The 23,750-nt window shown below is 23.8% G+C and overlaps 1 protein-coding gene across 3 annotated transcripts; it reads right to left on the bottom strand.

Moving 5' to 3' along the window:
* Nucleotides 1–797: 797 nt before the first annotated feature.
* LOC145842080 (fibronectin type 3 and ankyrin repeat domains 1 protein-like) lies at nt 798–21,657 on the bottom strand. 3 transcript variants are annotated; one of them, XM_082949456.1, is made up of 13 exons: nt 21,577–21,657; nt 19,302–19,398; nt 18,766–18,877; nt 18,176–18,235; nt 17,365–17,492; nt 16,137–16,218; nt 14,089–14,163; nt 12,643–12,708; nt 5,441–5,612; nt 4,481–4,602; nt 3,579–3,678; nt 2,227–2,271; nt 798–1,683 (listed from the first exon to the last, which is right to left on the bottom strand). In XM_082949456.1, the coding sequence occupies exons 2-13, from the start codon at nt 19,375–19,377 to the stop codon at nt 1,588–1,590; spliced, it is 1,134 nt and encodes a 377-aa protein (XP_082805582.1). In that variant the 5' UTR covers nt 19,378–19,398; nt 21,577–21,657; the 3' UTR covers nt 798–1,587. The 3 variants fall into 3 exon arrangements, with proteins under 3 accessions (XP_082805582.1, XP_082805583.1, XP_082805581.1); XM_082949457.1 differs by lacking the exon at nt 21,577–21,657 and adding an exon at nt 19,462–19,480; XM_082949455.1 differs by lacking the exon at nt 21,577–21,657 and having other exon boundaries at nt 19,302–19,431.
* Nucleotides 21,658–23,750: the final 2,093 nt, after the last annotated feature.

The following is a 23,750-nucleotide window of genomic DNA, read 5'->3' as shown; positions in this document are numbered from 1 at the left end:
TAATTATGAATCCGAACTGAATAGTATTGATATTTATATTAAATATGACAAACATATGCTGGTTAATCTAGCGTTCTAATAGGCACAGAAATATTATTTAAATGGTTTTTTGTAGGCAAAAAGTTTTTTTGTAAGGGCCAATTTCTTATAGAAGTTGTTGGCCAGTAGCACTGTGTTATAAAAATTATTCGAAATAATTGTTTAAAACTGTGAAAAAGTACCAACTTGAAAAATATTATGAATTGTGCAATAACAAAGTACTATTAATTACTAATTATCAAACTAAGAGGTTTGCTAGTATGTTTTTACCATAATATTTTAAAAGTAAATTTTTATTTAAAAAATACCTCGCGAGGCACATTTTACCTGTAAACTAGCTTAAGTCGATTTGTAAGTTTTTTTGTATAGATTGATTCTATAAAACAGGGTTTCCCCAAAGTGGGCGATATCGTCCCTTGGGGCAATAATTAGCAAAGGGGCGAATTTTAAAATTTTGAAACTTACACTAGATATTCTTGAATTGCAGATGAAGAGCAAAAAATAAAAGGTCTTAGGTGTTTTTAATGGTAGTTTTTAAGTAGTATTGTTGGAGAGAGCCTTTTTAATTTCCTTAAAGAAAGCAATTTGAAAAAAAAAAGTTTAGGAAACCCCGATATAAAAACTTTTTACCAATTAATGTACCTAACTTTTTTATAACGGGGTGGAAAAATAGTTTTACTAAAATTTTAATTGAAAGTGAATAATAGAAAATTTAAGAAAATTTTCTTCATAATAAATTGCTGTTACTAGTAAAAAAATTACAACAACTTTTGTATTACAACAAGAAAAATTAGAACAAAAAAAAAGTAAAGCTTACAAATATTGATCAAGTACAGTGAAAGATTTACAAAAACAAATACAACAAAAAATTTACAAATAAAGAGTGTTTAAAAAAATAAAAATAAATGTACAAATGATTTTTTCGAATTGTGTTAAAATTTGTTCACAGCTTTAATTTCTGGAAAATTGCCAATTAATAAAAAATAAATTAGTTGCACGTTAAAAGAAAGCTTTACAACAAATATTGGATACAAAAACACCGTTTAAAAAATATGGAAAGCAAAAAAAGTACGTTAATTAAAACTTGCTTCACTAAGTAGTAAATATAAATGAATCTTATAGATTTAAACAAACTGAACTAACTGGAACGTTTAATTAGTTAATCATAAAAAAAACAAATTTATAAAGTGTATTTTAACTCAGGTAGTAAAATTCTCAAGCTTTAAAAGATGCAGTATCATCAAAAACATCATCATTAATTCGAAAATTCTAATTAGGTAGCAAATGTTTTACAAAATACAATTTTTTTAATTTGATAATACTAGTTGAAAGTATTACAAGTCAAGGAATAATAATATGAGTTTTTTTTTAATATTTTGAACAAAGGTTTTTAGAAAGAAAATTAAAACATACAAAAAAGTTTAACAACTTGATTAGAAAGACATTAGTTGAGATTCTACACAAAATAAAAAAGCATTATTAAACAGATAAAAAGATTCAAAAGGTAGTACATAATATATTGGAAAGTTATGGAATATTTCATTTATTTTATTCTTTGTTTTTTTGTTCAGCATCTTTCTTTTTCTCTTCTTTTTCAATTTCTCTTAATCTTTCAACTTCTTCTTCTAAGAGATCTTTGATATCCTTAAAATGATATTATTTAAATGTTTCATCTAATTACAACCTTACATTGAAAGATTACTTATGAGAAGTTAAAAAGAAACCACTTTCTGGTTAGCAAGTAAAATGAAATATTTTTTATTTTACAATAAAACAGTTTAATTAAGTTGAAAAAACTTTATTTTAAAAGATCTTTGATAAGTCAAAATAAAAATATGTTAAGAAATTAATCAATTCCAAGTTTTCACCAAAAAATTAACGTTAATAAAAGCACTTGTACAATTTTAAATAAAATAATGTGTTAATTAAATGTTTTAAAACATTTAATGCAGAATTATTTTGTCAACTTTCGACTAACTAGTTTATCTTTTCTGAAAAATATCATATTGTTCGAGACAGTTTTTAATAAGTTTATAAAAAACTAAAGAAAGAATCAAGTTTGTTTTGCCCATTTTTTACAAATATTTTTAGTAACAATTTTAAAACTATTTAAAGCTTATGAACAATTTATGTATACTACTTTATTAAATAAAAAGTGTTTAATAATAAATAAAATTTAAAACTTACTTGTCTATCGAAAGAAGCTGCAATTTCTACACAAGTTTTTCCATACTGAAAAATATATACTTTAATTTTTTTTATTTCATCTATTTGTTTTAAAATAATTTTAGGTTATTTATTTCCAACTTTAAAACTATCAAAATTAAACAGTTAACAATTCGTAAACTAATACACAACCTTTTTTTTTTTCAAAAAAAAACAACTATTTATCAATAAAATTCTAAATAGCTATATAAAGATTCAGTTTTATTCAAGATATAGAAGTTTTTTTTATTCTTAAAAAAATTGAGCTAAATATAAATAAATTTATTATCAACATAATTTTAGTAAAAATCATCATTCAACTCAAAGAATTTATTTTGTCAAAAAGAAACTTTTTGTAGAAGTATTTTATATCTTACAACAACTACCATTTAAAAATAAACGAATTCTTGACAAATGCAAATTATTATCAATATAGGGAAATAAAAAGATACATGTAATCTAATAGATTTATACAAATATCTTTGAAAGTTTATATTTGATAAAATTTGACAATTTTTATCAACCATTTTTTTGTTAAATCATTTTATCCTGAGCAAATTTAATGTAATAAGATTTATTATCAACTATTTTATTAAATAAAAGCTTTTTACAAAACTATATTTTTGTACATACTAAATCATAAACTAAAATTATTTAAGTTTTTATTTGATAATTTTTGAGAACAGTGAAATTTTTTGACAATAGATACTTAAGTCTTGACTGCTCTTGGGAAATTAAACGAAACTTTCAATTCTTTAGAATTTAGGTAAAACCATAGTTAATATGGTTTTATAAGAATTAGTTTCATATATCTTTTTATGAATTATGCAGCTTTGAAAACTAAATTGAAATTAATATTTATTTTATACAAAGTTTTTACAAGCAAAAGGACTTTATTTTAGAAGGAATGCATATTTTTAAAGCTAATATGTCTCTTCAAATAAATATATGTTCTGATCACTAATTTAACTTTAAGCTAAGTTAAGTAGTTTATTTGTATAATTTTAGCCAACATGTCTTAACAATGCATCCAAATGTGTTTCAAATGGTAAACTATAAATAAAATTTATTATAATTAAATACTGGCTCAAATTTCACAATTTAATAGACAGTTTAATTTATTACAAAGTATTTGCTTAATACTATAGCTAATATAGTATGACTTAAATAATACAATCAATTATTTAAAATTAACTTAGACTTAAAAACTATCAGTCAAATAAATTATGAAATTTATTAGTTTTAATTAAAATAAATTTGCTAAACTTATAATAAATTCAGTATTCTTAAAACTGCTATTGTGAAGTAAATAGACAAAAAAAATTAATACAAACCTGAGTTTTCAAATAAATATCTGCTCCATTGTCCAATAACATTTTCGTCGATTTGTAATGCCCATTGATACAAGTCAACATTAAAGGGGTTTTACCAGATCTGAAAAAAACAATTTTAAAATATTAAAAAAAAACACTTGTAGAAAAAACTTTAAGTTTAAAAATTTTAGTAATTACTAACGGTTTGTAAATTATATGATATTGATTTTTTTTACACTTTTAAAAAATTACATAATTTTCCACATGATAGCTATCATTGATATGAAAAGGTGTTGTCAATTATTTGATATTTAATTAGAATTTCTACATGGGTATAAAACTACTGTTAATGATGGACGCTTTTTGTGGTACAGCATAACTTTAAACTACTCAGACATAAACAGATATAAAATCTCAGCTGATTAACTAAAGATAAGTAGTTACCCAAATATACCAAAACAATGACACAACATCTTTGTTGAAACACAACTTTTGCAATGATGAACAAATTAAATAAATAAAAAAGTCTTAATCATCCTGAGTTAAAAATAAAATAACTCGCCAAGTTTAGACTGAGTGATTATAAACCCTGATTTAAATAAATAAAAAACTAAGATAATGTTAACTTTAAGTTTAATTTTTTCAAGAGCATAAAAAGTCTTCACATATGTTAAAGCGTAAACATTTGTGGAAAAAATCTAAAATTTAATACAATAAATTTCAGAATACAACTTTTTTAAAATGAGTTATTTAAAACTATTAGTTTGGAACCAGATAACTAAAAACTTCTTTTTTATTCAAGGAAAACAACTAGCTCTTATTAACCATAGAGTTGCGTTAAATAAAAAAATTTTTTAGTAACCATTTACTATTTAACATTATCGTACTTACTAAAGTATCTAAACAATAAAGCGAAAACTCACAAATCTTGTGCGTTGACGTTAGCACCGCATTTCAAAAGAACCTGAATGACTTTTGTGTTCGCAGAGGTCGCACAAACTCTTAGCAGGGCAGTCCAACCAGACACTTGATCTCTTAGTTCAATCTGTAAATTAATTAATATTAATTATTATATATTATCGAGTCGCACAAACTCTTAACAAGTCCACCCAGACACTTGATCTCTTAGTTCTATCTGTAAATTAATTAATATTAATTATTATATATTATCGAGTCGCACAAACTCTTAACAAGTCCACCCAGACACTTGATCTCTTAGTTCTATCTGTAAATTAATTAATATTAATTTTATATATTATCGAGTCGCACAAACTCTTAACAAGTCCACCCAGACACTTGATCTCTTAGTTCTATCTGTAAATTAATTAATATTAATTTTATATATTATCGAGTCGTACAAACTCTTAACAAGTCCACCCAGATACTTGGTCTCTTAGTTCTATCTGTAAATTAATTAATATTAATTTTATATATTATCGAGTCGCACAAACTCTTAACAAGTCCACCCAGACACTTGATCTCTTAGTTCTATCTGTAAATTAATTAATATTAATTTTATATATTATCGAGTCGCACAAACTCTTAACAAGTCCACCCAGATACTTGATCTCTTAGTTCGATCTGATAACAAAAATTAATTAATATGAATTAATATGTTTTAGGAAGTTGCACAAAGTCCAACTTGATCTCTTAAGTCGACCTATTAGATTAACTATTTTTTAATACAATATATTATTTTTGCAGGAAAAAACAACCCAACTAATTTCCGACTATCCACTTGACAAGTTCATGGTTGTTATATTAACTATTTTTATTAGCTGCATTATTAGACACAATTTATTGAGAAATATTTAAATTGTGTATTGAGTAATTTAAAATCTATTTTAGTACTTATACTACCACTTAACAAGAAAAAAACTAACTAAATCATCTTGATTCCCGACTATCCACTCAACAAGCTCATGGTTGTTGCTGTCAACGGCGTAGTGAAGCGAATTGCAACCGTTCTTATCCGTGTCAGTTATCTGGGTGTCGGTTAATCGAATCAGCAGCTCGACCACTTCTTTCTGACCGGCGAAACACGACAGCATCAGGCTGTTTGAAAAATAATAATTTAGAAAATATTAAAAAACATTTTTATTTGTTTTACAGGGTTGCCACGTGTTTTTAAATTTTTTTTTCAAGTTTTCTAAATTACTTCCAGATTTTCTTCCAGGTTTAAAAGTACATATTTTTGGTTTAAAGTTAAGTCTAAAGTAATAGACTGTGTTAAATAGTATAAAAAACATTGAAAAGATACCGTAGAGCTACTTAAAATATGTTTTTAAATAAAAAAAATTTTTGATGATGACAAAATTTTTATATTTATACTATAGATTTTTTGAGTCAAATCGAAATTTTACTACTGAACATGTGAAAATTGTTGAAATTCCAGGTTTTTTTCGAAATTTCTCAAATTCCAGGTTTTTCCAGGTTATTTTTGCCTAAGTTGTCGAATTCCAGGTTTTCCAAGGTTTTTCCAGGTAAAGTGGCGACCCTGGTTTTATTATACGAACAGGAAATTCTAACAAAAACCTTTACGTAGTTATAATATTTGTACATTATTTATTTTTTACATATTTTATTTCTGTCCGGAGAAAGACGAAAGCATCAAACTGTTGAAAAAAATAAAAGTTTTTGTATTTATATTATACTATTTAATTTACATGTTACTTTATTTACATGAAGTTTTAACGAAAACATTTTCAATTATTGTATTTACAATTTTTATTTTACCGATATATTAAAACTTTAAAAGTTAAACTTCTTTCTGATTTGAAAATTGAGTAATTTTTCAAAAAAGCATTTTACCAAGCTATAAAAACTTTTTTTTTATACTCTTAAAATCCTAAAAAAAATAGTGAACAAAAGTATTTATTCTAAAAATAACAACAACAATTGTCTCCACAAGTGTTTTAAGAAAATTATTATTTAAGAATAGTTTTCTTATTAGACTACCAACAAGATTTATTAGCAAATAAATATGAAAAACAACTATCTTTCATAAAAGTTTGTTTTTAAGCCATCAAATACAAAAGCACTTTTAAAATGCTTTCAGATTAAAAGCTAAACTAAAATAAGCAGTTACATTTTTAATTGCATTTACTGTAACTTTACTGATGTACTTTACACTTGGTATTGTTTCAAGTTTTTTTAAATAAACATTTAAGTGCTTAACAAATAAAGGAGCGTTAATTTTCAAAAAGTAAAATACACAACAAGTCATATTTAGTTTACAAAAATAAAAAAACTTTAAAGTCACTCCTGTTTAGGTATGTAATTAAACAAATAATAAAAGTTATAATAATAAAAATAGCTGCATTATTCGACACAATTTATTGAGAAATATTCAAATTGTGTATTGAGTAATTTAAAACCTATATTAGTACTTATGCTGCCACTTAACAAGAAAAAACTGTAAATTTGTGGGATTGTCTTCAGCTATGCAATAAAATTCAATACTTATAATTCAGACACTTTTTAAAACTTGCATTTCAAACAATTTTTATTTTAGATAAAAAAAGTCATGAAAAACATTTCCATACAACTGTTACGTCATAATTCAAATTTAACACCAAGTTCTAGTAAATCTATGGACAAATTTAAGTTGATTGACTCCTTCTTATAAACTAAAACAAACCTAAAGTTAAATTATGTTAAAAATTAAGAACTAATAAACTTTAAAGACGTTTTAATAGAATAAGTTATCAAATAAATTTTGATCAAACTTGTGTAACTAATTTATAATTAAGTATTTAAGTTTATTTTGAGCTTTATCGGAAAAACTTATTACATTCTTAGCTTTTAGGGTTATTTTAATTTTGATTTCAAAAAGTTCAAGTTATTAACACATATCTTTAATTGATGAAAATGTTTTAATTGTTTTTTAACCAATACAATTTAACCAACAAATACAAAAATTGTATAACAAATTACTGTGATTAGATAATTTTAGACTACTAGTAACATTTTCTGTAATCATTAAGTTTGTAAAAAATGTCACAATTTTAGTTTTGTTAGTACTTGTTTACGTCAACAATTGGTTTTTGAAAAAAAAAAACATTTAAACTTTACAGTTGAATTTTGAAAACAATCTTTATAACTGCTTAATTTGTAGAACACTATTACGTATTTTGTAGTTGTGTTACCAATGACGTAACCAATTAAATTTAAATAAAAGAACACAAACTTTAATCCCTCATTTAACAATAATATTTCATAACCACTTAACTTATTGAATTATTTTCATTACGTATTTAGTAACCATGCAAACAATGTTTTTGTAAGGAATTAGTCTGGAAGTTGTTTCTTTACAAACATTTCAGCAAAAAAGTTTTGTGTCTTTTGCCGCAACGGAGACTTATTTAGGAGTGTATTTCCATTGTGCGCTGTTGTTTTTGTTATGTAAAACATCTTTTTTAAACTTGATCTTGATTTTGTTTTTAAAGTAAAATGTTTTCATAGATACGTGATGATATGTGCCGGTGTTTTGGTAAAAATTAAAAAATAAAGTTTATTATTATCTTTATCTTTGGTTTTTTTTTTAACATACGATCCTGGAAATGTTTGTGTATGTATTTATATTTTTAAGTCTTTTTTAACTACTTGCTTTAAATTTTAAATTTAAAGGAAAAATTAAAATAAAAAAAACTATATTTAATTTAGGTACTTCGATAAGAACTAATTAATTAATAAATAAATTAAGAAACTATTTTGGTAAAATAAAGAAACTATTGTTTTTTACATCAATTAAAAATTTACAATTAAGTATTAAAATTTTTGCTCAACATTGAACTTTGTTAAATTTGATAATATTTAAAGATAAAACTAATTACTTTGAAAACAATAATTAATAAACTATCTTTAAAAACTATTTGAGCTTTGATAAAACTAAATAAATAGTCAAATTTTGTGTATGTTTTATTTTAAGAAAAGCATTATCACATATCCACCAAAAAATCATTTAAGTTTTTTTTTCTAAATTACTTAGTAAGGTTAATTTACAACTTGTATATTAAAATATTATGATTAAATTAAAAGTTAAGTTTACATTGACTTATTATTGACGGTTATTATGAAGTTGTACCTTTAAATGTTAAAAAACAATTTACATATTTTTAATAATTTATTTAGTCATAAACTAATCTTATTTACACTAATTTTAACGAGTGTTATCAGTTTATGCATTTTAAATAAGTTATTTAGTCATAAAGTTATATTTCTAACACTAACTTTAACAAGTGTTATCAATTTATGCATTTAAAATAAGTTATTTTGTCATAAAGTAATATTATTTACACTAATTTTAACAAGTGTTATCAGTTTATGCATCTTAAATAAGTTATTTAGTCATAAAGTTATACTTCTAACACTAACTTTAACAAGTGTTATCAATTTATGCATTTAAGATAAGTTATTTTGTCATAAAGTAATATTATTTACACTAATTAAAATAAGAGTTATCAATTTATGATTTTAAATGAATTATTTAGTCACAACGTAATACTTTATTTAAAGTAAGTCTTACCAAAAGTCAAATGTGTTTAATTTCTCCAAAATATAGGGTGCGTCACTATTCTTTATTTAATTTATTGTTAAATGTTATTCTTTTGTGTTTGTTTTGTAAAACAACATTTGTTAAACTTGGCTTTGCCCAATTGTTTGGTTTAAATATTTAGAAAGTTTTATAACTAGTAGTTGTTGATGGATAGATTATGACTTGAGACCAAAATGTTAATAAAAATTTAAGGAGAAATTTATTTTATAAGATACATTTACAGTTTAATTACATGAATAAAAAACAGTGGAAGGTTTTGATTTGAAATATTTTATTTAGAAAATTCTTTAAGTTTTTGGAAACATTTAAGTTTTCTTTAACGTTTCAGTAAATAAATTTACATATCAGTACAAATATTTAGTTTAAACACCCTTTAAAATACTAATACGAATGTTAAAAATTTAAATACAAGTAACTACTTTATACCAACATGTTTCATTTTAAAGATGAAAGATTGGAACAATGTGCAAAAATAATCAAACATAAGTTATAAGGCCAACAAAATAGTGATAAAAAAATTATTTATTTTAACAATATTTGAGCAGTGACAATAAAACGTGAACTTCACAAACAATATAAATGTTCACCTGTGCAAACAAAAAACCGTCCATCAGTTGATAAGTAAAATTAGTTTAAACATCTTGTGTTATCATAACAACCTTACTAAAGTTACGTGTTTAAATGCTGCTGGTTTCAATTTGAAATAATGAAGTTTTGAAACATTTTGTCAAGTTCAATATTATTAAAACATGTTAATTTAAAAAAATAATAATAATAAAGTATGTGTTTACTTACCATAAACTATTCACAAAAAAATTACTAGAATCATTATTATTATTGTTTTTAGAATTACTAATTTGTGGTACTAATTTCAATTATGTTATTCAGTAGGTGAGATCTAGTAGTTGAGATCTCTTTATTTGTTTTTTAAAGTCAAAACATATAACATTATGTTATTCGGTTATGAAAATGTTAGTTTTTGCAGTATTTCAAAATTTATTTTATTTTTGTAATACACTATTACCAATTGCACATTAAAAACTGTTGCCATTTGTAAAACTTTCTATGGACCTCAAGAGGAATCAAAACATTTATTAATAATATTTTTAAAATACAAGACAAGTTTTTACTTACTACTAGCTGTTCAAAATAAGTTACAGAGTTACTGGAACTTATCAAAAATTTTCTAACATGATTAAGATTAAAAAACTTATTTTAATTTAGCCTGTTTCTGTTAAACGTTATGTAAATGTTAAAAAAAAAGTATTAAAATAACTATGTTATAATGCAAAATAACTATAAAAACTATAACTATGTAGTAATTCAAACTTTAATTTTTCAAAAGTTAAAAGATTTTCAGATTATTTTTAGATAATGTTTTATATTTAAGTGTATTTCAATCAATATGTCAATCAACAGGCTAACTTTAGTTTAACAACTGTAAATTTATTTTTTAAGTTTTATTTACAATATTGTAAATTTTTACTGAGTACAGTGGTACTTTGATCATTATTTTTAAAATAAATTTATATTTAAACCATGACATCTAAAATTCTTGATTTTCAAAAATCATAAACATGAAAAAATACTTTTCTATATGTGTTGATTAACTGTAAAATTGAAAGTTATAGAAATAAATATTAGGATATGTATTTTTTCAAATAATCAATAGCTAAATATATTTTATGTATCTTTATATTGCTTTTTATGTGTAAAATAAACAGTTAATGTTAGCTCTTACATTTTAATCAAGTTAAAACCGTATGGATCCACCTTTTTTTAACAAGTTGATCTTATTTTGTAGAACATCTTAATTATTAAAACTATTTTACTTATTAACGAATTTCAAGGTGTCTTTTGACACATAAGGATTAAAACTAATTAATTCTAGAGGTTCCTTAGGGAAGGCCTTAACTAAAAAGATAAAAACTATTACTAATATTTCGATCAATCTAGTATTGTTAAAATACAAATATTTATTTTCAATATAAACATTTTTCTGCTTTTTTCATTTTTAGTATGTCTTAAATTAAACCACAAATAATTCAAACTGTTGAAAGAACTTTTCCTAAAATTTTGAGATGCTAAGTCATAAAAATAAAAAAGCTTTTAGAAAAATTTGAACTTTTCAAAAAAACTGGCAATGAAAAATTGTAATCAATTTATTTGTATCGGAAATGTTTTGCAAAAATATATCTCAAAAGTTTTTAATAAATTGACAATTTTATATTTATTTAAATACATACTACAAACTTATATTTAAGAGCTAATGTGATTTTTTGTAAAAAAAAGCTTTTACCCCCTATGACCTTAACAAAAACTTAAAATTTGAAAAATTGAAAGAAATTTACAGAAAAACTAAACTTTAAACTACACAAAAAATCTAAAATCTAAAAACTTTGATTCAAATGACCTTTTTATTAGTTAGTTTGTAGATTTTTACAAAGTCAGAAAGATAAATGTGTAAAAAGCATTCACTGAAATAACAAAAGTGTTTTTTTTGAAAATGTTGCACAAAAAAACTTGATTTTTGTCAAAAACATATTAGATTATATGATTAAATTTTAATCTACATCTATTATATGCAATATAGTATTTTGTCATAACTTAAAGATTTTTATCATTTGCAGGGTTTAAGCTTTTCGAGAAAACTTTTGAAACAAAACTTCGCCCAGGAATTTTATAGTTATGTCAATTTAATTCATCTTTACACATTTACATCAAAAATAATTGATATACAACGAGGCCCTATCTCGATTTAAAAAACTTCATGGACTTTTGCACGTAATATAGAGTTAAGAGCCAATAAACTAGATTATATTTTTGTAAATAAAACGATAGAATACCACAAATATCAGTATACTTTTCACAAAAACTAACTAATAATCCTATAACTTAGTAGGTATTTGCAGAAAAAAAACGGACTTATAGTAAATTTGTATTTGTGGAAATCCATCTAAAGTAACAAACAAAAGTGTTCAATTTTTAACACTTAATCCTGCCGCAGACAAAATTTCAGGAAACAAAATTTTTCGCAACAAAAAACTACTCGGGGCGATAAGAGGCCCTCGAAACATAAAAATTGCAAAATCTGAAGATAAGTGCTCATTGTAAAATGACGTCATAATGCAAAGTTATGCTACGTCACAATGCAAAAGTGACAGTACAACTTCCAAAATAGCTACTTAGCATTGTGACGTCACAATTTTGAAATATGTATCCGTTATTTTTGTTATATTTATAAAGTTGGCAGTTATCACTTACTGTCAACGAATTTTTTTATGTAAAACTTTTTTTTAACTTGTCATTAAACTTTCTGTGAATTGAAATGTTTGTGAAACTTCAAAAGAAAACTTCATGTTTTATGTTTTATGGGTTGAAACTAAATTCATGACAAGTTTTGTCATTAGCAGCATTATGACATGGGTAATTATATTTCAGATAACAATTAATTTTTTAAACAACAATTAGATTAATAAAGTAAATTTATTCTTATTTCACAGCTTATAACAAACAATACTTTCTCACCAATTTTTTCCACTCGTATCTCTCTGATTTATGTCGGCTCCAAGTTCTAATAATTGCTCGACAATGCTGTAAAAAATAAAAAGATTAATTAACAAATTTTAATATTTTGTGATTTTATTTATTTTACTAGTTCTAATAATTGCTCGACAATGCTGTAAAAATAAACTGATTAATTAATAAATTTCAATATTTTGTGTTTTTATTTATTTTATTAGTTTTAATAATTGCTTGACAATACCGAAAAATAAACTGATTAATAAATTTCAATATTTTGTGTTTTTATTTATTTTACTAGTTCTTATAATTGCTCGACAATGCTGTTTAAATAAAATGTTTAGTTATTGTTAAATATTTTTCTCAAATTATTCTTATCTTAACGTATTCTGATAATGTTTGATAGCTTTGAGAATTTAGTTAAAAAGTGTTTAATAAACAAACTGTATATTTTTCCTGTTTTGGAATAACTTAAAATTAAGTCACCGATTCTGTTATTGTTATAATTTTTTTTTTAATACTTTTAAATTGCATATTCATACTTGAAAACTTGTTGATAAAAACAATTTTTCTTTTACTTGTAGCAATTAATGAAGTTTTAAATTTTTAAACACTTGTAAGAGTAATTAAAGAGTTTAAAATTAAGACTGGCACACAATTAGTACATTATTCTGCGACTCAACTAAATTGAAATATTGTTTGTGGACTTTGAAACAAACAATTTTATTTGTTCACTGACAAGCTTATACAGTCTAGCCAAAGTCTAGTCTTGTTTCATTGAACTGTCAAATTAATTACGGCCAGCGAAAGGCTTTAGTCAATATTTTACATACTTGAAAACTGTTTATTTTAAAACAAACAACACCAAATTTAAGCTTAGGACTTTGAAACCAATATTTCTAATTAATTCTGTGTACAAAACTTTAAAATGCTTGATTTTATCTTTAAAATCATAACAACTAAAAAAATATAAGTGTGTTTGTTGTTGAATATATATAATAAGTTATTGAATAAACTGAAAACAATCAAAATATTGCTTAATAAATATTTCACTTACAAAAACTTAAAAATTAATTCCTGGATTTCAAAAATATTTAACTCCTGCACAAACCCAAAAAACACATAATAAAAAAACAATGAGTTGCCTTAAATAACACCTATGTAAGTTTATATCCATTTCAACTACAATAAACAACATTATATGAATTGTAATATTAGTGATTTCAAATTAAAAAAAAAACACATTCCAAATTATTCAGAAGCAAGTAATTTACATTAAGTAAATTAATCAATAAACAATATTGTTGAAGCCTTATTAGAAATGTTATTTTCACAAGAATCGTAAACTTTTTGCTATAAATGAAATCTAAACACAGTTACTTTTCAAACTATTTATTATTTTATATTTAAATAAACAAACATAACATTAAGTACTTATCTAAACAAACAAACTCTGTATATCCTTTCTGCGCAGCTATCATCAGTGGAGTCTGGCCGAATTTGTCTTGAGTGTCTATGCTCACATCTCTGTGAAGAAAAAAATATTAAATTAATCTTTTTAAACAAACATTTCAATTTGCTTAAGTTTATCTTGAATGCTGATGTATCTGTAATGAAAAAAAAGAATAAAATGAATTAAAATTATTCTAATTTGACCAAACTTGTCAGGAATATCTATGCTTACATATCTATAAGTACACTGATAATTAAAAATTTATTCACTCATTGTTCAAAATATCTCTACTACCATTATAAAGGAACATGTTAAATAAAAATTGCTTGAACTTTTTGTTTAAGCTATTCACAAGGTTTAATTTCACAATAGTTCATCTAATTTGCCTATGTTCTATAAACTTCAAATAATAACAATAACTTTATATAATGGGGATTGGTATGCGAATGTAGCCTGCAAAAGAAAAAAATGTTGAAAGGTAAATAGATATTATTAGGCTTGAAGAGAAAATTTTAAAAAAGTTTAAGGTAAATTTTACTTTAAATTCGAATATTAGGCTAAATATTTTGAGTGAACTTAAACTGCAGCCCGCAAATATTGTAATTTTTGAAATTTGGCCCGCGACCACCAAATGCCTGCCAAACCCAGTTTTATATGTTACAGTTTTCTACAATTTAATTCTTAAAATTTAATTAAAATATTCTATTCAGTTTATGTATAGTTTTGTTGCAAAAAAAGTTATGAGAAGAAAAAAATTTTTTACAAAATATTTCCAAATTTGTACTTATAAATTGTTAATATTAACAGAAGTTATTGTAAAAGGTTTTATTTTACACTTCATGTTTTTGTTTAATCACTGAACTTCAGTATTAATATGTCATGAAATGACTCATAAAAACTTTTGTGTTACAAATATTTTGAGCTATATAAAAAATTTCAAAGTTAGTATATACAGGTTTTTAGTTGAAGTAATTTTATATATCAGAACTGTAACAAATCTCTACATTTTTATAGCTTTAAATAAACTATTTTTATTATTTTGTAACTTATTTTGATATTTAATAAGTATTGCACTAAATATAAAGACTTTGCTCCATAACACTAAAGTCGTGGTAATAAACTTGAGTGAAAATAGTAGGTCTCATTTATCAAAAAAGATATCTTAAAGAAGTTGTACAGTTTAAAACAGTTTATCAAGGCCAAATTAAAAAATATTGAATTAACAGCTTAAAGTTTTTATTTATCACGAACAAATATTTGTATTTCCAGTTTCGCTTTTGTTCAGCACATTTTTTGTTTTTTGTTGGAAACCTTGTTTGTAGACATAAGATTACTAAAGATATAAAATAAAACCGAATAATGAACATAAAATAACAAAAGTTTGTTCATTTACTGAAAACTTGTGGCCCAAATTTTAAATTTATCTAAAAATATAATTTAGTACTTGCTTATTTTCAAATTAAAATTATGCTGCAGAAGTTAACAATAAACCAACTTTTAATCGTGTTCTGACTATAATTTATACTTGTTTTAAAGAAAAAATCCGAATGTGCACCAAAACTACTTTACACATAACTAGTGTGGCCAAGTTTAAGAACATACTTAATTTTTTTGTTTAGTTATGCTGCACCCAGTAAACTTTGGTTAATCACAGTGAAAAAACTGGAACTCACTTGAGTACAATAAATACTTTTTTTATTTGTACTAATAACTATTAAATTCTTTTTATTTACACAAAACATTTTTTAAACTTTGATACTGAGTAGAATCTTTTTAAAGTGGTTTTATTTTCAGCTCAAAATCCTAAAAATAAATTTAAATAGTGAAAACTAAAAAAAAAAATTATTGAAATAGAAACACTTATTACGTAATTTAATCTATTAGTATGTTACCGGACATTTGAAGTAATAAATATTTTCTTAAGAAACTTATACAGTTGAAATTAAGAAACCTGAATCTATAATTTCAAATGTATAAAACAATAACAGCACATAAAATTTTTTAACTTAAACTAAATTATATTTTTTATAATATTTATTTCACTAACCCAGACTCCACAATCTTTTTAATATCGTATTTGTTTTTCTTTTGAACTGCCCTGAAAAGCTCTTTTGATTTGAATGGCTCCTCTGTTATTTAAAAAAAAAATTCAAAATCACTTTTTATTATTAATACTTTATTAACGTGTATTAAGTATAAAAAAAAATATTGCCCTGTAGGGCTTTTCAGTTACTAAAAAACAGTTTTGAATAATTTAATTATTAGAAGTTTAAACTTTATTGGTTTTTTATGGTGCTATCATAATTTGATTCTGTTTAACTTTATAGTTGGTTGTGCATAAAATATACACACTTAGTACTGAAACTTATTTTTGAAAATAAGTACTTAGTCTTTGAAAACATAAATTTTCTACTACAATATGTTTATAGTTTATGACAATATGTTTATAGTTATGTTGGTTTCAATTTACAGTCACATACACTAGTAGCTAACATCATTTTTGAATAATTCAAAATATCTTATTAATTAAGTGAGTATAACATATATCTAACAAAATAACTCAAACGCACATAAACAACTCATTAAAATATTTAGCTAAGGTCAGGGTTGCCACTCTTTGGGTCAAAAAAATTTTCCTGAGTGACTAGAAACTTCCATGAGTAACCTGAAACTTCCCTGAGTTTCCCTGAGTTTTTTCAAATCCTTTAAAAAATTTATTATTTATTAAAAAATTACAATATTAATTCTAAGAATACTGAAGAACTAGTCGCAAGGCTTGAAAATTTCTAAATAAGCACTTTAAAATGTTTAAAATAAACTTTTTTGAACAATATTATGAAACTGGATTAACTAAATCTCATATTAGATCTAGAATTTTTTTTTTCTTTTTAAAAAATCTTTAAATTTCCCTGAAATGAGAAAAAATCAAAACTGCCCTGAGTTTCCCTGATTTAAAAAAAAGAATCAAAATTCCTTGAGTTTCCCTGAGATTTTCTATAACTTAAAAATTCCCTGAGTTTCTCTTAATTTCCTGAGTTCCCTGAGTGTGTGGCAACCCTGTAAGGTATATAAACACTAGTAGATAACTAGTGATTGTTCTATATTTGATTTAACTATTTTAAGTTGTAAACTAAATATACATAAAACATACATAACTTAACTTACTAGAGGTAGTAGTACAAACACTTTTAGCTAATTGTTGATAGTCTTTATTTGAAAGTTGTTATAAGTTGTGATATAAAGATATATATATAAATAAATAAAAATCAACATACTAGAAGTAGTAGCAGAAACGCAAACACTTGTAGCCAATTGCTGATCATTAGGTGCAGAAACAATCAATCTGTATTTGTATTTGCGAAGTGGATTCAAACCTTCTACTGTGTAAGTATCAGCGTAACCACTGTGCAAAAATACAAAAATGTTGCTTTATTTTGAGGATCGTAAAAAATATGTATTATATTTAAAAATTTAGGTAGAAAAACTTCTTTATGTATTTGGTAACATCACTAAATTTATTTCAGGTGATACTTAAACTCAGACTGTCACTTTATAAGAGATTTTTAGTGCACTTAGTTTACTTTATTCTCTTAAAATTATTATCTATCTGCGTAACCATTTTGTTTAATATTTATGTATTTTATGTATTAATAACAAATCTAATCAGTACCATTCCTTTATTACACTAACACAAGTTTCCTGGTGTTAACAAGTTAACACACTTCAACGGAGCTTTGAAGTTCAAGAAATACTCTTTTATTTTATGCTTTTATTGTATATTTACTGTATTTTATGTAGCAAAAAACAAAAGTATAAAAAACGTTAGTCAAATTGTTTACTATAATTTTGATAACATCACTATATGTGAAAGATTATCCTGATGACATTTTTAATAATCTGTATTTATAAAGAAAATTTTCCTTGTTTGTAAGCATGTCTTACACACAACACAATGGTTACATTACAATGAATATAACTTTTTCAACTTGTAAACTCTTTATTGTTTTGGTATTATTACAAAACCTTAAGTTTAAAAGATAGTGAACTTTTGAACGTATGATAAAGGTAATATTTTTCTATACTTACATGTAAACAGTTTTGAATTTGTCTTTTTCTTCCTCCTCTTCTTGCAATTCATACTTCAATCTAAGAATTATTTTATTTAAACAAAAAATATAATTAATTTATATTTACATTATACTATCTAATTATCAATAAAAATTAAAACTTTAAAATTTTAAAATCAAAACTAATTTATGACTTAATTCACTCAATTAAGCAGCACATTAAAAAAAGTTAATCTTAAAATATGTTATATAATTTTTATTTCACATACTTTTAAGGTTATAAGTTCATAGATTTTTTTTTCAAAGTTTATCTATACTTTTACATATAAAACTAAGCTACAAGTTGTTTTTTACTGTTTTTAAAAATCCAGTAATTTAAGTAATTTTTGAGCTATAACTGATTAAACTTATCGAGTTCAATAGTTTCTTCAAGGGAGGCACAAACTAAACAGGCAAAAACAAACTATTTAATAAAAATATTTATTAATTTTAAATTTTCGAGCAAACTTTCTCAGTCTAATCTTTAATAAACTTTTAGCAACTTGTATTTGTGGAATAAACAAACTCAGTTTTTGAAAGCTTATTATTAATTGTATCTATTACCCTCACCTGTTATCTCCAGTGATATCTGTTTCATTGAGATCTTGCCAAGTGAACTCAATACTCCTGTGATCGACCTTGCCTATGATTGGCGCTTCAATGTTTGTTATGTAACTGTAATCTGTTGGAATATTAATTACTTACATGTCAGTACAATATTTGTGGAACACTAGCATAATGCTTTATAAAAAGTAGAAGTATATTAACTTTACATAAAAACGTTTATTAAACATTAGTTTCATTTTAACTCTACTTAGTACATTAACTGTGTTAAATAAAAAAAATTGCATTTAATGATAATTAAATTAAATCAGAATCACATTAATTCTAAATAAACTGGAACCAAAATATAAAACACAAAAATTAAAATTCATAAAAAGTTAAAACTCTGGATGCTAAAAAAAGAACTTACTAAATTCCAACAAACTTAAACAAATTTTGAAGTACAAATTAACAACTAGGACAGCTTTATTTATTCAAACACACAGAATCACATTAATTCTAAATAAACTGGAAACCATAAACATTCTAAAACTTGTACAAACCAATGTTAAGAACCCTCTGAATGCTAGTGGGAGTTCTTGATCTTCTTCTTTGAGCTTTGGTGCTTGCCTGAAGCATCTTGAGTTGTTAGTTTTAAAGCTGTTAGTGAAAATATGATTACTATCTGAAACTGTAAAAAATAATTAAAAACAAGAATCATACGTTTGTATACTGCTGTCATGCTAATATGTTGATAAGTTTGTGTTACTTAAAAAATCTAGTGGGAAACAGAATACAATATAAAAACTGTGATTTATTTGAAGTGAAGTAATATAACTATAAACAATCTAAAGTTGTAATTAAAGTTTTAAACTGTTTAAACTATAAAAGAAGTTCATAAAACAAAATATGAATCATATGTTGTACTGTTGTTGGGCTAATATCTTGACAATTTTATGTTAGTTTACAAAATATAATTGAAACTGTATACTATAAGGAAATTTGATTTTAAAATTGTAGAAAAATAAGATAAATTTATTTTAATGTTAAAAAAAGCTTAATTTTATGAACTTAAATGTTATACAAGTTTACAATACAATTAAGAATTGTATGTTGTAATGTTCATAATCAATCCTATTCTTTTGAATCCTTTTAACTATCTATGCAAAAGATTTATTTTTGATACAACTTTTTATGGAATATTTCAATTACAGAAATCATGTTTCAAAAATTATTTTTGTGTTAGTTTAAAAGGTGTGGAAAAACATGAGTACTATATAGTAAGTTTAATGCCATAAATTACTTTTTCACTTAAGTTGTAGGGTGTTAAGTAAGCTTAAAACTGTTACTTACAGTTTTTAAAAATTCAAAATAATTTTTAGGTATAGCCAGTCAAAGTCAGAGAGTACAAAAGGTTCTTTATAGAGGAAAAACTAAAGACGCAAATAAATAGAAATCACTAAAAATCTACCTTCTTCTAAAATTGTTTTGATAAAAACCTTCAAACTTAAACTTAACAGTAGAAATTAGAATTTAAGCAGGTTAAATGCAGGGTTGCCACTCTATGTATATAAAACTGCCATGAGTGACCTTGAGTTTTTTAATCCTTGTAAGTGCATGCTTCTGCATTAGATGTTCAAAAAACATTCAAGAAAAACTGTTTTCAAAGGTTAGACAACACTAGTCTATACTTGTTTTTTAGTTTTTTTATTGGAAAAAAGTAGTTATGAATTATAGCAAACACTTATATATGAATTTACAAGATACAAAACAACACAATAATACTATATAATTTACTAAAATTAAAATTTTATAAAACTTTTAAATACGTAATTAAACTTTTATATCTCTTAACTGTATTTATTATAAATTCAAATTACACTAATATCAATTTATAGATTTAAAACTAAAACTAAAACATTATTTCTAAGAATAGTAAAGAATTCGCCACAAGCTAAAATACTATCTACGATTTACAACAACTAAGGATCTCCTATATGCAAGTATAGGAGTGAAACATTGTTTTGTTTGTAATAAACTGTTAAAATAAATATTGGACAAGCTAAAATACCTTAAATAAGCATTTCAAAATAAAAAAATATATATTCCTGAAAAAAAAATCGTTATATTAAATAAAAAATATTATAACTGGATCAACTAAATCTCATTATAGATTATTATAAATAAAAATCTTAAATCTATCATGAGATTTTTGTGAAAAATTGAAACTGCCCTGTGTCATCCTAAGATTTAAAAAAAATACAAAACATTCTAAGTCATCCTGAGTACCCTAAATGTATGGCAAACCTTTAATGGTATATTAAAGGGAGTAAGCATCATGGGATAAAAAAAGTTGGTTTATTGACTTTTTTTTTTTGAAAACTTTGAATTAACAAGTTTTTGTCTTTTAATTGTAGGTTATTAGCTAGAAATTAAAATTACAAATATCATCTAAAATAACAGTTATAATAATGAATTAAATAACACTTTAATTTATAAATAAATCTTTTATTGATATGTATATAATATTTTTTTCTTGCATTACCAATTTTTATTATTTATTATATAGATAGTGTCGAAAATAACAAGATGTTCCCTAAAAATACAATTTCTATGTTTTTAATACATTTTTTGTTGGCTGATTTTTCAAAATACAGGTTTTTCCTGATAATTCAAAAGAATAATAAAACAACACTTTTGGTTATACCTCTATACTATGATTAGAAATTTATGAATTTATAAAACATATATTTTTAGTCTAAAATTATGGTTAAAAACAACATTGAATATAATATAATTTCAGCTTGATATTGTTGCGACATCATCCTAAGTAATTACCTTTTATTTTTATGATGTAGTCCAGTATATAAAGTCTGCTCATTAATAAAGGAAAGTTTGTTTAAAAGAGCTTGATGTTAGTATTTTGTTTAACTAAGAATTTAAGTTTATTAAATTATTGTTTATCAAGATTAATCCCCTAAACTACAACTATTAAAAATTCATAACAAAAGTTTCATATCAACAGGGGTAAAGTCTAGTGGCTTATAACTTAAATAACTACTTATAAAATATTTTGTTTTGATTTTTTGAGACATAATGAATTGCTTATAAAAACTTTCCGGAACTATTTAGACATCTACGTTTTATTTTTCTAGACATAAACTCATTTAAATTGATCCTTTTCTAAAAATGCTTTTATTGGTAATCGAAATAAAACTTTATCGGCGTTGTTATGTACCACAACTAACAATTAACAAAAAAAAACAAGGTTTTAGAACCGAAACTTTCAAAAGTAAACAAAAGTCTAATAAAGAAATTTTTATTTCCTCAAAGTTCCGATAGAGGCACGTAGAATTTGATTTGCGATGTTTTTTTTTAATTATAGATTTTTCAAGACCAAGCTTGTAGGTTAGATATCTTTGGTTGCCGGTATGAGCTTAATAGTAAATAAAAAAAATTTTATCCATTGATAAAGTTATTTCGATTAACAAAAAAAAATTGTTGTAATATAAATATGATACAACACCAAAGTTAAAAGCTGGTTAAAAATAAAGGATTTAAGATAATAATAAAGGGTATATAGCCAGTATGTTCAGTTCAGAGCGTTTTTAGTTTTTACAAAAATCATGATTACGAAGACTTTTTTTTTTCAAAAAGAAAGCTATTTCGAACTCACTAAATAATGTTTAGTTTATGTTTATTTAAAACTACTTTTTCTTACGATAGTTTAATAATAAACGTAGAAATCAATATTATTAACTAGGTTATTAGTTTATAACTGTGAACCATAATATCTGATACTTTAACAGACCAAAAACAGCTTGGAAGGTTTTCGATTAAACTAAGGGAAGTGATATTAAAAAATTTGTCAAATAAATAATTATAAAACGGTTGCATTGGGACTGAGGTTACCACACCGTATCTTTTAAGAATATATTATTTTCAAATTATATCATTAGATTTTTTTATTATTAGCATTTTTAAAGTATATTATTCTACAGTTTATCAAACGACGAAAAAGTAGACGCTAAAGATACTTGGTTCTAGGACCTGGTGCAAGAACAACCTTATGGTTACCAAGTCATGCACCACGGATACCTTTTATCGTCTTGTCCGGGACAGTATAGTTACCTAATAAAACCAGTAATTGGTTCCAAATACACTAGTGAAGTCTATGTTACAATAATAACCAGAATTTTTCACAATATTTAAAAGACTTTTATTGCAACTAAAATATTTAGTTGTTAGCATTTATTTTGAGTATATAAACTTACTAAGTCCTTGGTATAGTTGTTTTCAGAACGGTTGAATAGTTTATTCATTAAAAAACTAGTATTAAAACACAAAACTGTTTTATGCATATATTTTCTTTTTGAACATAATTTTATTATGAATAATTTTATCTTGAATCATTTTATTTTTGTATCTGTTAATTTTTTCATTTAGTTTAATTTAAGCTTAGATCTAGATATATTTCGATATTTGTTAAGATTAATAGCTAAAAGCAATTTTGTTTTTTATAATACACAAATTTAATTTATAGAATTTTATGAATTTATTCTTTCAAAAAATTATTTTACAAACTAAGCTTCGGTCAAAGACCTCGTCAGTGCTTAAATAAATCTAAAAAAGATATGTGATTGTCATGGAAAATAGCATTTTAACAATTAAATTAGAATAAAACCAAACTTCATTTATTTCATTTATTATTTCTCCTCCAGTAGTTGAGATCTCTCTATTTGTTTTTTTAAAACCAAAACACATAATATTATAGGATTTTATGTACAAGTTATATTTTTTCAGATTATTAAAAAAACCACAGTTTAAAAGAACAAATAGTTATCTATAAGAAATCTTCAGTTACTAAATTACTGTTATAAACAGTAATTTGCAATCAGGAAACAGCAAGGATGTTTCAAATAGAAAAATTATCTTGAAAAAATTAAAACTTGAACCCATTTTGCATACAACTGTGCTAACCTAATCTTTTAAAATCAAATGAAGTTTAATCT

The sequence above is a fragment of the Thalia democratica genome, chromosome 8 (assembly GCF_965202585.1).
Source record: "Thalia democratica chromosome 8, ktThaDemo2.hap1.1, whole genome shotgun sequence".
Lineage (NCBI taxonomy): Eukaryota > Metazoa > Chordata > Thaliacea > Salpida > Salpidae > Thalia > Thalia democratica.
This window is presented reverse-complemented; position numbering and strand designations above follow the sequence as displayed.